General features: G+C 48.3%; 1 protein-coding gene and 1 non-coding gene across 2 annotated transcripts; one reads left to right on the forward strand and one right to left on the reverse strand.

Annotated features, from left to right (window-relative positions):
- The first annotated feature begins 5639 nt into the window (after positions 1-5639).
- On the forward strand, positions 5640-5757 carry LOC124679857. Its single transcript, XR_006995284.1, has one exon. It is a non-coding gene; the product is annotated as a U5 spliceosomal RNA (small nuclear RNA).
- Positions 5758-6766: 1009 nt separating this feature from the next.
- Positions 6767-9290, reverse strand: LOC124673549 (IQ domain-containing protein IQM2-like). Its single transcript, XM_047209608.1, has 7 exons — positions 8745-9290; positions 8575-8640; positions 8388-8476; positions 8180-8270; positions 7933-8079; positions 7636-7830; positions 6767-7544 (listed from the first exon to the last, which is right to left on the reverse strand). The coding sequence occupies exons 1-7, from the start codon at positions 9288-9290 to the stop codon at positions 6930-6932; spliced, it is 1749 nt and encodes a 582-aa protein (XP_047065564.1). The 3' UTR covers positions 6767-6929.
- Positions 9291-12146: the final 2856 nt, after the last annotated feature.

The raw sequence follows: 12146 nt of genomic DNA on the forward strand, positions 1-12146 counted from the left end.
ACCGCGGCCAAGGCTTTCGGGCCTGGGCCAGTCACCGCGGTCACCGGGCCACCGCCGCCTTCGGCACGGCCCGGGCCTGTGGCGTGGCCGCCCGCCGGGCCGCTTCTTCCTCAACCTCGGCTGAACTGCCTCTGGGCAGCCGGGTCATTGGCACTAGGAGTAGAAGCATTGCTAACACCCATTATTTTACCATTGATAGTAGGAGGTGCAGCAACATATGAATCATTAGCATTGCTAGTGGTGGTAATAGTCCAAACTTTAGCGGAAATACTTTTGTACACCCACGCATGGGTGTGGGTGTTTCCATCACCGTCCATTTATTCCTTGAGATTCGTGCCCACCATGGTAGATGGAAAGATTCCTTTCTCTCTCCTCTTTTTATCCGAATCTCAAAGCACAATGGACGGTGACAGAAACACCCACACCCATGCGTGGGTGTACAAAATCCACTCTCCAAACTTTAGCTACATTTTCCTTTTTAGCTAGTTTTTCATTTTCTTCTCTATCCCACCTAGCACGCAGTTCAGCCATTAATCTTATATTCTCATTAATTCTAACTTGGATGGCATTTGCTGTAGTAACAATTTTATTTTCAATATCCCTATTAGGCATAACTTTCGATTTCAAAAGATCAACATCGGAGGCAAGACTATCAACTCTAGAAACAAGAATATCAATTTTATTGAGCTTTTCCTCAACGAGATTTGTTAAAGGCAGTTTGTGTACTAATAAATTCTTTAAGCATGGCTTCAAGTCCAGGGGGTGTATTCCTATTATTGTTGTAAGAATTCCCATAAGAATTAGCATAACCGTTACCATTATTATAAGGATATGGCCTATAGTTATTACTAGAATTGTTCAGATAAGCATTGTTGTTGAAATTATTATTTTTAATGAAGTTTACATCAACATGTTCTTCTTGGGCAACCAATGAAGCTAATGGAACATTATTAGGATCAACATTAGTCCTATCATTCGCAAGCATAGACATAATAGCATCAACCTTATCATTTAAGGAAGAGGATTCTTCAACGGAATTTACCTTCTTACCTTGTGGAGCTCTTTCCGTGTGCCATTCGGAGTAATTAACCATCATATTATCAAGAAGCTTTGTTGCTTCACCAAGAGTGATGGACATAAAGGTACCTCCAACGAGCTGAATCCAATAAATTCCGCGAAGAAAAATTTAGTCCTGCATAGAAGGTTTGGATGATCATCCAAGTAGTCGAGTCCATGGGTTGGGCAATTTTTAACCGAGAGATTTCATTCTTTCCCAAGCTTGAGCAACATGTTCATTATCTAATTGTTTAAAATTCATTATGCTACTCCTCAAAGATATAATTTTAGCAGGGGATAATATCTACCAATAAAAACATCCTTGCATTTAGTCCAGGAATCAATACTATTCTTAGGCGAGAGATAGCAACCAATCTTTAGCTCTTCCTCTTAATGAGAAAGGGAACAATTTTAATTTTATAATGTCACCATCTAAATCTTTATACTTTTGCATTTCACATAGTTCAACAAAATTATTGAGATGGGCAGCGAGCATCATCGGAACTAACACCCAGAAAATTGCTCTCTCATGACAAGATTAAGTAAAGCAGGTTTAATTTCAAAAAATTCTGCTGTAGTAGCAGGTGGAGCAATAGGTGTGCATAGGAAATCATTGTTATTTGTGCTAGTGAAGTCACACAACTTAGTATTTTCAGGGTTGGCCATTTTAGCAATAGTAAATAAAGCAAACTAGATAAAGTAAATGCGAGTAAACTAATTTTTTTGTGTTTTTGATATAGAAAACAAGACAGTAAATAAAGTAAAGCTAGCAACTAATTTTTTTGTGTTTTGATATAAGTGCAGCAAACAAAGTAGTAAATAAAATAAAGCAAGACAAAAACAAAGTAAAGAGATTGAGAAGTGGAGACTCCCTTGCGGCGTGTCTTGATCTCCACCGACAACGGCGCCGGAAATTTGCTTGATGCGTGTAGTTGACACGTCCGTTGGGAACCCCAAGAGGAAGGTGTGATGCGCACAGCGGCAAGTTTCCCTCGGTTAGAAACCAAGGTTTAATCGAACCGGTAGGAGTCAAGAAGCACGTTGAAGGTTGATGGCGGCGGGATGTAGTGCGGCGCAACACCGGAGATTCGGCGCCAACGTGGAACTCGCACAACACAACCAAAGTACTTTGCCCCAACGAAACAGTGAGGTTGTCAATCTCACCGGCTTGCTCGTAACAAAGGATTAACCGTATTGTGTGGAAGATGATTGTTTGCGAGAGAAAATAGTAAAACAAGTATTGCGACAGATTTGTATTTCGAGTATTAAAGAATGGACCGGGGTCCACAGTTCACTAGAGGTGTCTCTCCCATAAGATAAAAGCATGTTGGGTGAACAAATTACAGTCGGGCAATTGACAAATAGAGAGGGCATAACAATGCACATACATGACATGATAAGTATAGTGAGATTTAATTGGGCATTACGACAAAGTACATAGACCGCCATCCAACCGCATCTATGCCTAAAAAGTCCACCTTCGAGGTTACCATCCGAACCCCTCCGGTATTAAGTTGCAAAGCAACGGACAATTGCATTAAGTATGGTGCGTAATGTAATCAACAACTACATCCTCGGACATAGCGCCAATGTTTTATCCCTAGTGGCAACAAGCACAACACAACCTTAGAACTTTCGTCACTGTCCCGGGTGTCAATGCGAGCATGAACCCACTATCGAGCATAAATACTCCCTCTTGGAGTTAAAAGTAAAAACTTGGCCGAGCCTCTACTAGAAACGGAGAGCATGCAAGATCATAAACAACACATGTATAATAACTTGATAATTAACATGACATGGTATTCTCTATCCATCGGATCCCGACAAACACAACATATAGAATTACGGATAGATGATCTTGATCATGTTAGGCAGCTCACAAGATCCAACAATGAAGCACAATGAGGAGAAGACAACCATCTAGCTACTGCTATGGACCCATAGTCCAGGGGTGAACTACTCACTCATCACTCCGGAGGCGACCATGGCGGTGTAGAGTCCTCCGGGAGATGAATCCCCTCTCCGGCGGGGTGCCGGAGGAGATCTCCCGTAATCCCCGAGATGGGATCGGCGGCGGCGGCGTCTCGCAAGGTTTTCCGTATCGTGGTTTTTCGCATCGGGGGTTTCGCGACGGAGGCTTTAAGTAGGCGGAAGGGCGAGTCGGGGGCCGGACGAGGGGGCCACACCATAGGGCGGCGCGGGCCCCCCTTGGCCGCGCCGCCTTGTGGTGTCGCCACCTCGTGGCCCCACTTCGTGTGTTCTTCGGTCTTCTGGAAGCTCCGTGGAAAAATAGGCCCCTGGGTCTTCGTTTCGTCCAATTCCGAGAATATTTCGTTACTAGGATTTCTGAAACCAAAAACAGCGAGAAAACGAGAACCGGCACTTCGGCATCTTGTTAATAGGTTAGTTCCAGAAAATGCACGAATATGACATAAAGTGTGCATAAAACATGTAGGTATCATCAATAATATGGCATAGAACATAAGAAATTATCGATACGTCGGAGACGTATCAGTCGACGGGGCAACCACCGCGCCCCGAGCACCCTCCACCGCCTCCACGCCGCCCACGCGACCGAGGAGACGGTCCTCAGCATCAGCAAGCGCTCCCCGCCGCCAGGGACCGCGCCGCCCTCACCTCGCAGAGGCCGCCGCCTCCGGTGCCCAAGCCCCCACCGGGAGGAGCGCTGGTCGACCACGCCCTGACCCACGACTGCTCCGGCAGGAGCAAGACGCAGCAGGGGCGCCGACGTCGTGCCCACTCCGGCACCAGCAGATCCCGCGTGGCGTTCCTCCTCCTATCGTCGCGCGCGGAGCCGGGAGCCCAGATCCCCGCCGCCCCCTTCCTGGGCGTCGCGGCCTTCGACCGGCGGCGCCTCCGGGGGCGACAAGGAGGGGAGATCGAGGCGGGGGGAGCTGGCGGCGGCGGCCTAGGGTTTCGTCCCCCGGTCGCCAGGAGGAGGCGACGCGGGGGAGCGAACCGGTTCCTCTAAGATCATCCATGCATGTTCCTATCTACAACCATCGAAGCGCAAGAGATGGATTCTGGGTGTAACTGATTAGAAACGATTAAACTGCTAATGTATCCTTGATAATAGATTAAGCTGTAATAATGTGAAACAAACTTTAACCGGATGCGGAGGCCGGGCTACCCATTTCGAAATCAATACGTGAGATAACTTATGTTTCAGAGCATATATTAAAAGGAAAACCCTCTTGATCATCTGGGTTGTTCCACCGTCTGCCTCCTCGTGTCTAGCGGGCCCACCTTACCTTCTCCCCTTTCTCTATCCTTTCTTCAATTCTCTGCCTCGCCCAACTCCGTTCACTCCTTCGCTTGCCCAACTCCACCTCCACCTATCGAAGCTCCTCCGTCTCGTCCACCTCCACATCCACCTTGCGGATCTACTTCGTATCGTCCACCTCCACCTTGCGGCCTCGCCGCCGAGAAAGCCCGTCTCACCGCCCAGAGTTCGCCCGCGTCGACTTGGCCTCCTTGCCTCCTACAAGGTGTGGTCGGTGCAGGGACGTCGACGGGTATGTGACCGCTGATGCCGAGGTCGCCTGCCGGGAATCGCCGCTGCTCTCTATCTCCACGTCCGCGTGCTCCATACCCGGGGCTCACCCGCGCAGTTTGCCAAGGCGGTGACCGCCGTGGATTATGCTGCAGAGGTGTGCGGTGGTACTACAAAGGGCTGACGGTGTTGCTACAAAGGTGGGCGACGATGCTACTGCACCGACGACGTCACATCGGTGTTCTCCGACGACCACCATGGTTGCGGAGGACCGACACCGGCGTGCATGGAGGTGATGCATGGCGAAGGTAGAAGATGTTGCTTCAGTTCTCCGGCGACGCCCGCAACGTGGTTTTCCGGTGGCGCCCACGATGGAGTTCTCCAACGACGCCCACGACTGGTTCTCCAGCGATAATTTCGGCTCACGAGAGGAGCGGGTGCGGGGGAAGATAGCGGCTGTGATGTAGAGCCATGTGCAGGAGCAGCAGTTTCCGCAGATAGTTTCACATCTCATCCTTTTTCTAAAGATATTTTTTTAACAGGAAAAGGACACGTGTTGATCACTCCACTAGGAGATCGGGGGATTTGATCCCCTGGGATCGCTCAGCGCTCGCCGTACTAGAATCGTTTGGTAAGAAACAATGTTCACTGTTCACTTGCGGATGTGTGTTCGTGCACTCGATTTGGTCTTTAGTTGTAATTTTTTTCTACGAAAGGCACTCGGAGTTTGAGCGGAAACATACAAGCGTTGAAAGTCGCAAGGGTTTGAGCGGAATCGCTCCAGAGCACTCGGAGTTCATCCGTTGCACCGGTGAAAGTCGCAGAGCAGTATTCTTCCTGAGAGCGGAATGGCCCGCTGCTACCTCGTGGGCTGCATACCTCACTGGCCCAAGGCGACCATAGTATTGTGGGCTTTGATGGTGAGTGATCCTGTGGAGCGGCAGTAGAAGGGAAACCAGATGCCGGAGATGGGTGCGTTTTCCTTTAGTCCCACCTCGCTTACCCAAGAGACACAGCGCAGGGAGCTGGGCTATATAAGAGGTCGGGGTGCGCCCGATGGAAAGCACGCAGCTGCGTGGTGAGCACAAAGCGAACTATTCTTTCGCCTTTTACTAAAGAATACCGTGTGCACGCCACACTAAGCAGCATACCATAATTTTTATAGGGTTCCACCTCTCTTGGAGGAGGGTCGCACAATTCTTAATCTCAAATTTGTGTAGCCGCCAGGCAGCAGATGCTGCGAGTAAGCTAGAATGCTGAATGTGACTTTTTTTCCCTTCAGCAGAAAGTAAGGATTTCTGGACAATGTTGGATGGTACTGTAGTGCACAAACGGCTAATGCAGTCAGTGTAAATGTGTTGTCAGTATGTAACAAGCAAAGTCTGAACATTACCTGCCCAACATACAGATTCCTGGATATGCTCAGCATAAAGATCCGCTTTGCCTGCTGTTCTTGTACATGAACTCGCCATCTTCCATCACAAACTCATAGTCCTCCCTCTCTTTCTGCAGGCACAGCACAACAAACGTACATGTTGGTTCATTAGTCCTGATGTTCTCTCATGGACTTGCACTATACTCCTGCAACGTAAATTGTTTGCAAACACTCACTGGACCAAGATACTTGATGCGCTGGTTCTGAAGCTTAGACCGCTCTTCGAGATTGATCTCTTTGCCTTCTCCATGAGAGCACATGCAACCCTGAAGAACCAAACATGGTAATAACTCATAAGATCATACTAACTTTCATCATCTGATGACCTCACCAGAGATTCAGAAATGACAACAAGCATGGACACTTCAGTTGTCAGCACAGAATTTTGAATGCATATTTGCTCAACATTATTTTGTTCTTTAGCTAGTCTTGCAGCGCTCGTTCTTGTGTAAACATTTTGCTAAGGTTAATACCTGTTGGGTGCCAGCGGTGAAAGGCACCGCCCACACTAAGTAGCATACGCTAATTTTTAAAGCGTGTTTTCTCTTTGTGAGAAAGCCCCAGCAATTCTGAAATTTCCATTTTTGTTTGGACTAACCTTCTTTGTTTAATAGTTTTCCCAATTCGAAACTGCAGAGCCCTCACTGACAAATAATTTGGTCGCCATCTTATGTGAGAAGATTTTAGCCAGTGTCTGTTGTATTATTTCGTTTGACAAGGAAAATGGAAGTGAAGACTGCAAAGTTTACTTTGGGACTATGTGAGCAAAGAATGAAAGAATCTGTATTGATCTTTGTACTTTGTCCAGTTGGACATCACGGTATATATCGCTGGCTACAGGATGTACACGAGGAGTACTTTTACTCCGTCTTTATTCTTCTACGATTATGCACAATCTACGAACAACGAATGGCTCACTCATCATCAGCTAATCATCAGTACCCCCTGCTGCAGATGCGTTGTATGATGAAACGCCTCCCTCGGCGTCAGCGGTTCGCACCCTCTCGACATGGGGCTGCCGGACCTCTGCGGCGACGAGAACCGCGACGTCGCCCTGCCGCTCCTCGGCGACAGGTGCACCTCCTCCAGCGCCCGGTGCTGGAGCTCCGGCGGGTAGTCCCGGACGCACACGATCCGGGGACCGGCGCCGGTCGTCCACTTGAAAGACAGCTGCTTCCCCAACTTGTACGAGTTGACCCTCTCAAGGATTTTCTCTCTTGGCACCGCTGGCTGATGATCATCGCTGCCTTTCTGATGACCTTCAGATACACAGGCCGTCGATGTTCCGGTGTTCACGACATTTTCGAATGAATCCAGCCTTGTGAATGTCTTGAGTTGGCTAGGATGATTGCCTACTTCGTGGTGCTGGGAGACCTCTTCAGGTGTGGTTTCAGCGACCTGAGGTGTCCGGCAAGTGGTGGTTTCTTCAGCAGGAACCGTTTCTGCTTCTTCTTCAGGTTTGTCGGCATGGGCGCACCGGTCGGAAGGGATGCTCCTGAGCCTGCTCCAGAACTCCTCATCCTCTTCAGTCGGGCTCATCTGCAATGATATGAAAACAGTTAGAATGCAAGTCGTAAAACTTTATTGTCACCACATTTTAGGAAGTGCCCATTCTATGTCAGTTGCTGACCTTGACATCGCTGAGATCGACATTCTTCTCTCTGAGGAAGCTCTGGAAATCCTGGAAGTTCTCCTCTGTCGGCCGGTAGTGCCCGCTGTGTGGCCAGATAGCCTTCAGAACGCCATCTTCGACAACTAGTCGTCCCGCAGCAGATGCCGCGCCTCCAGCGAGGAAGCTGGAATGCTGGAATGTGCCCTTCTTCTTCTGCAGAAAATGGAGAATTCCGGACAGCGTTAGATGATGATTCAGTGCACTTAGGGATAATGCAGTGTTCTTGTGTTTGACAGCATAGAGTCTGAACATTACCTGCCCAACATACAGATTCCTGGAGGTGCTGAGCACAAAGATCCACTTCGCGTCCCTCGGCCCACCAGACGTGTCGAGGATTTGCCTGCTGTTCTTGTACATGAACTCGCCATCCTCGATCACAACCTCATAGTCCTCTCTTTCTTTCTGCAGGCACAACACAAATACAGTTTGGTTCATTAGTCCTTATGAACTCTCATGGACTTGCATTTGACTCGAGGAATCTGAACTTTTTGCAAACACTTACCGGACCAAGATACTTGATGCACTGGCTCTGGAGCTTAGACCGCGTGCACCGCTCTTCGAGATTGATCTCTTTTCCTTCACCAACGTCAAGCCTGAAGAACCAAACATGGTAATAGCTCGTAAGATTATAACTTTCATTGTCTGATGACCCGACCAAAGATTCAGAAATCACATCAAGCAAGCATGGATAGTTCAGCTATAAGACTGACCAGTAGAAGAATGGCTCCTTGCTTTCGCACCGCAGCCAGCAGTCGTAGTAGTAGTGAAGATTGTGGCCGTACCGGTGGCGCGGGTCGATCTGTTCGTCAGAAAATTTCACCACTTCAGCACATTGGTCAAGAAAAACAGCAAAGTAACTGAAAACTGTGCCAATGTCTCTGACAAATAAGTACTCACCGCTTCAAGCCAGTGCTGCAACGCGAGCTTCCGAGCTTTGTCGTCCTTCGATAGCCCTTTCCCGACCTGAAATAACATGACAAATTAGTTTGATTTCAGCAATGAATAATCGGGCATCGCAGAAATATCTTGACGAACTGACGAGAGGTGGCATTTCACCGATTACTTACTATGGCGGCCCTGGTCCTGGCGCGCGCCCACTTGGACACGGCGGACTCCTGCTTCTGTATCTCGAAGAAGGAGACGGAGCTGCGCCGGAGCTGCGCGAAGTCGAGCAGCTCCCACCAGTTCTGCTCCACCAGCACGGCGCAGTCGGCGAGCCGGCGCCGCGTCCGGAAGCTCTTGTACACCTTCTGCAGCGTCACGGCCGCCGCCTCCTGCTGCTTCGGGCTCTCCGGCGCCCCCGCCGCCGAGGCCGCCGAGGCCGCGTCGGCGAACCGCGTCCGGACGAGCTCCCTCGGCACGGGCACCGGAAGCGGCGGCGCGGTGACCGCGTGGGGCGAGGTGGTGCTGATGGAGATCTTGGTCTCGAGCTGGAGCGAGCCGGCGCCGGGGCTCTGCTGCTCCCGCTTGAAGCTCAGGGAGCCCTCGATCCGGAGCTTGCCGGAGCTCAGCGACGCCTTCAGGACCGTCGCCGCCTCACCGCCGGACCCATCGGCGATGAGGCCGCCGCATTCGTCGTCGACCTCCACCGGACACGAGAAGAGCATGCCCATGGCGCGCAGAGCAGAGTAAACTAAGCCGCGCGCGGCGCCTGCCTCGTGTTGATGATCTTGGTTGACTCTCCACCTAGCTAGAGGTTGATGGATTAGAGCTGGATGGATGGATGCGTTTCTTGGTGCGAGCTAGCTAGCTACCCGAGGGACTGGCTGCTGGAGCCACTGGGCGATTATATAGCAGGGAGGAGACCTAGTTGAGAGCTCGAGCGACGCGCGCGCGAGAGGGATGGCGAGCCAGGTAGAGAGAGGTGGTAGGCGCGCGCGGTGAGGGTGGGGCAGGGCCACCTCGGATGCGGAAAAGCGTCGTGCTGGACGGACCGCTGCGGCGCTCCACGTGTTGTTGGGGGGTGTCACTCGGATCTCCACAGCCGCGGTGCGCGTGCTGATCTGTCGAGGTTGACGAGAGCGTGTGGCGAGGCAGGTGAGTTCACCTTGGAGCTTTCTGTGAGCCTTTCACCCGCGTGGAGACCAAATTTTGAATTCTAAATTTTCTTTCTCGCTGGATTAAATTTTGTGTCTGTGATGTCGAGCTTTTATCATTTGAATGAATTTCTGTATAGTTGGTTTAGATTTTTCGTATGTTTAAGATGAAGGCTACCACAAAAGGGTGGGCGTCCGGGTTTTTGAAAAGACAAATTAAGGTTTATGCATCGGAAATATGTCACCCATCACATCTCTTCTTTTTAATTCCCACACCTCTAAAGAGCTAATTGTATGTAGAAAATAAAGCGACTATGGGCAAATTGTTACCGGGCTTGATTTTCGTATGATGAGAGAAGATTTTTTTTAAAGTGCATTTCAAAGACAGAAATACACTCTTTTATAAACAAATTTTAAAGCTAAACATCCATTTGTTTGTGCACATAGGGAGTAGTCGTGAACCCTATGACGATCTAATTCACTACGTGAGTCTTGACACCATAAGCATATATCAAACGACTCTGAGCATCGACTTAGGCAGAAGAATTCATAACCCTTCGATTTAGCGAATTCTAAAACAAAATTAAGGGGTACAAAGTCAACAATGTTGGAACTGAAATGCTTGAATTTCTTGGAATCAAAGATTGATCATCATCCAGTTTGCGTTTTTATATATCAAAATATTTTTTGACGAAATCAAGAATTCCATCTTTTGTGCTCATGTATTGGTCATGCATGATGGTTATTATTATAACGATTTCGCTAATTTTTTTTTAGACTAACAGGGAGCGCTCCCCAGCTCTATTTTCTTTATTGAAAATGAAACACATAAGCGTTTAAAATAGAAATAAAATGATCCAGCCCATCAGCTAGGCCGAGGGTCTTAAAAGAGAAAACATCTGAAAGTCTCAAACTAAAGACATGAATCTACCAGAGAGAGCAGCAGAAACTAGAATAAAGTACTACATCACATCCCCTCTTTTTTGCGCCCGTGCCCAAGCATCAGATCACCACATGGATGTCGCCTGATTCTTCTGCGTGCTTCAGCAGGTAGGCTTCAGAGGCGCGCCCTTGATGGAGAGAAGCCGTGGATGACTTCCAAGTTGAAATCCAATCAAAAGATGTGCATCTCAATCCGGCATCAGCGACGGCACCATCCTCAGTCTTCACACCAGGGCACCTTTGAATTTTTCCACCAGATCCCATTCCAGGCTTTTGAATGGAACCTGCCAAATCCTTAGATAAGATAGGAGCAAGCCCCACACCTGTTTCATAGATAACCAGGTTTTTCTGTTAAACACCAAAAAGTTCCTGTTGTTCCAAATGCACCACTGATTTTGCTAATTCTACTAAGAATTAGATTAACTCTGAGCAAACTCCTAGACCACATGATTGCACTGTCATTAGTGCTAGCATGAGTTGTAATATGTGCCACAACTGATATTACTTTAGCCGCAGATGGGTTGCAACTGAAACAAAACGCCCGAACTGTTAGATTGATTATCGATCCATGCTAGTTATGAGTTGCAACCGAGAAAAATGTCACTAACTGTTAAATTGCTTCGTGATAGTTATAAGTTGTAACATGAGTAGCAACTAACATTTGATAACCTAATTCTCTGTCGACTGAGAATTGGTCATATCCTTATTATAACCTCGATACAATTGAATTGGAATCTTATACTGAAACTTAGTAAAATTTAGTTTAATTCTGTATAATTACTTGGGAAATTTATACATGTAAGTGGAGATAGATTAATATATTTTATAAGACCACTTATATATGTCATCTTTAAAAAAACATGTACAATGTTAAAATCGTACAATATGTTACCGTATTAGAATTGAGTTGCACTATAACACAGGGAGCGATGTATGCCATAAAACTTTTCTCTTGAGTAGAAACAAAAAGTGCAAACTTGATACTCCACTGTAATTAAGTAAAATTTGAGCTCATACTAACCAGTGTTCAGAAATTAAGACTAGCATTACCTTTCGGCATGATTGTCTTCTCAATTACAGGATTGGTTCGCGCCTGTCCTAACCGGAGGCGAGGAGAGGAGATGGAGCTTGATAGTCAAACCACCGGCCACTAACCCGATGCACGCATGATTCTGGTCCAGCCAACAGCGCAAGCCAGCCTGGCCCGTACGTCACCCGTGCCTGATGATGCCTACGGCCTCCCTTGCCCATCCACTTGATTTGACTTTGGTGATGGAAATGTGCGACCAAGCTTATTCTGCCTCGATCCCTCGTCTACGCGTGCCGACTGCCTGCCCTGTCCAAACGCGACCACCGCGCGCGTCCCAGAGAACCATTGGTCGGCCCGGCGCTTGGCTTCTTCTTCACCGGCCGTAGTTGGTGAGTAACCAGGTTTGGCTCTAATTTTGCTACACTGTCCGGGAAAATCTTTGGCAAGTGTGTAAAGTTGTA

This window comes from Lolium rigidum, chromosome 7 (genome assembly GCF_022539505.1).
Source record: "Lolium rigidum isolate FL_2022 chromosome 7, APGP_CSIRO_Lrig_0.1, whole genome shotgun sequence".
NCBI classification, from domain to species: domain Eukaryota; kingdom Viridiplantae; phylum Streptophyta; class Magnoliopsida; order Poales; family Poaceae; genus Lolium; species Lolium rigidum.

Coding starts and splice junctions, on each gene's coding strand:
- LOC124673549 (XM_047209608.1), bottom strand. CDS start 9,290: ATGGGCATGCTCTTCTCGTGTCCGGTGGAGGTCGACGACGAATGCGGC. Junction 8,271..8,387: donor AAGGAGCCATTCTTCTACTG/GTCAGTCTTATA, acceptor TTGGTTCTTCAG/GCTTGACGTTGGTGAAGGAA. Junction 7,831..7,932: donor GGAATCTGTATGTTGGGCAG/GTAATGTTCAGA, acceptor CATTTTCTGCAG/AAGAAGAAGGGCACATTCCA.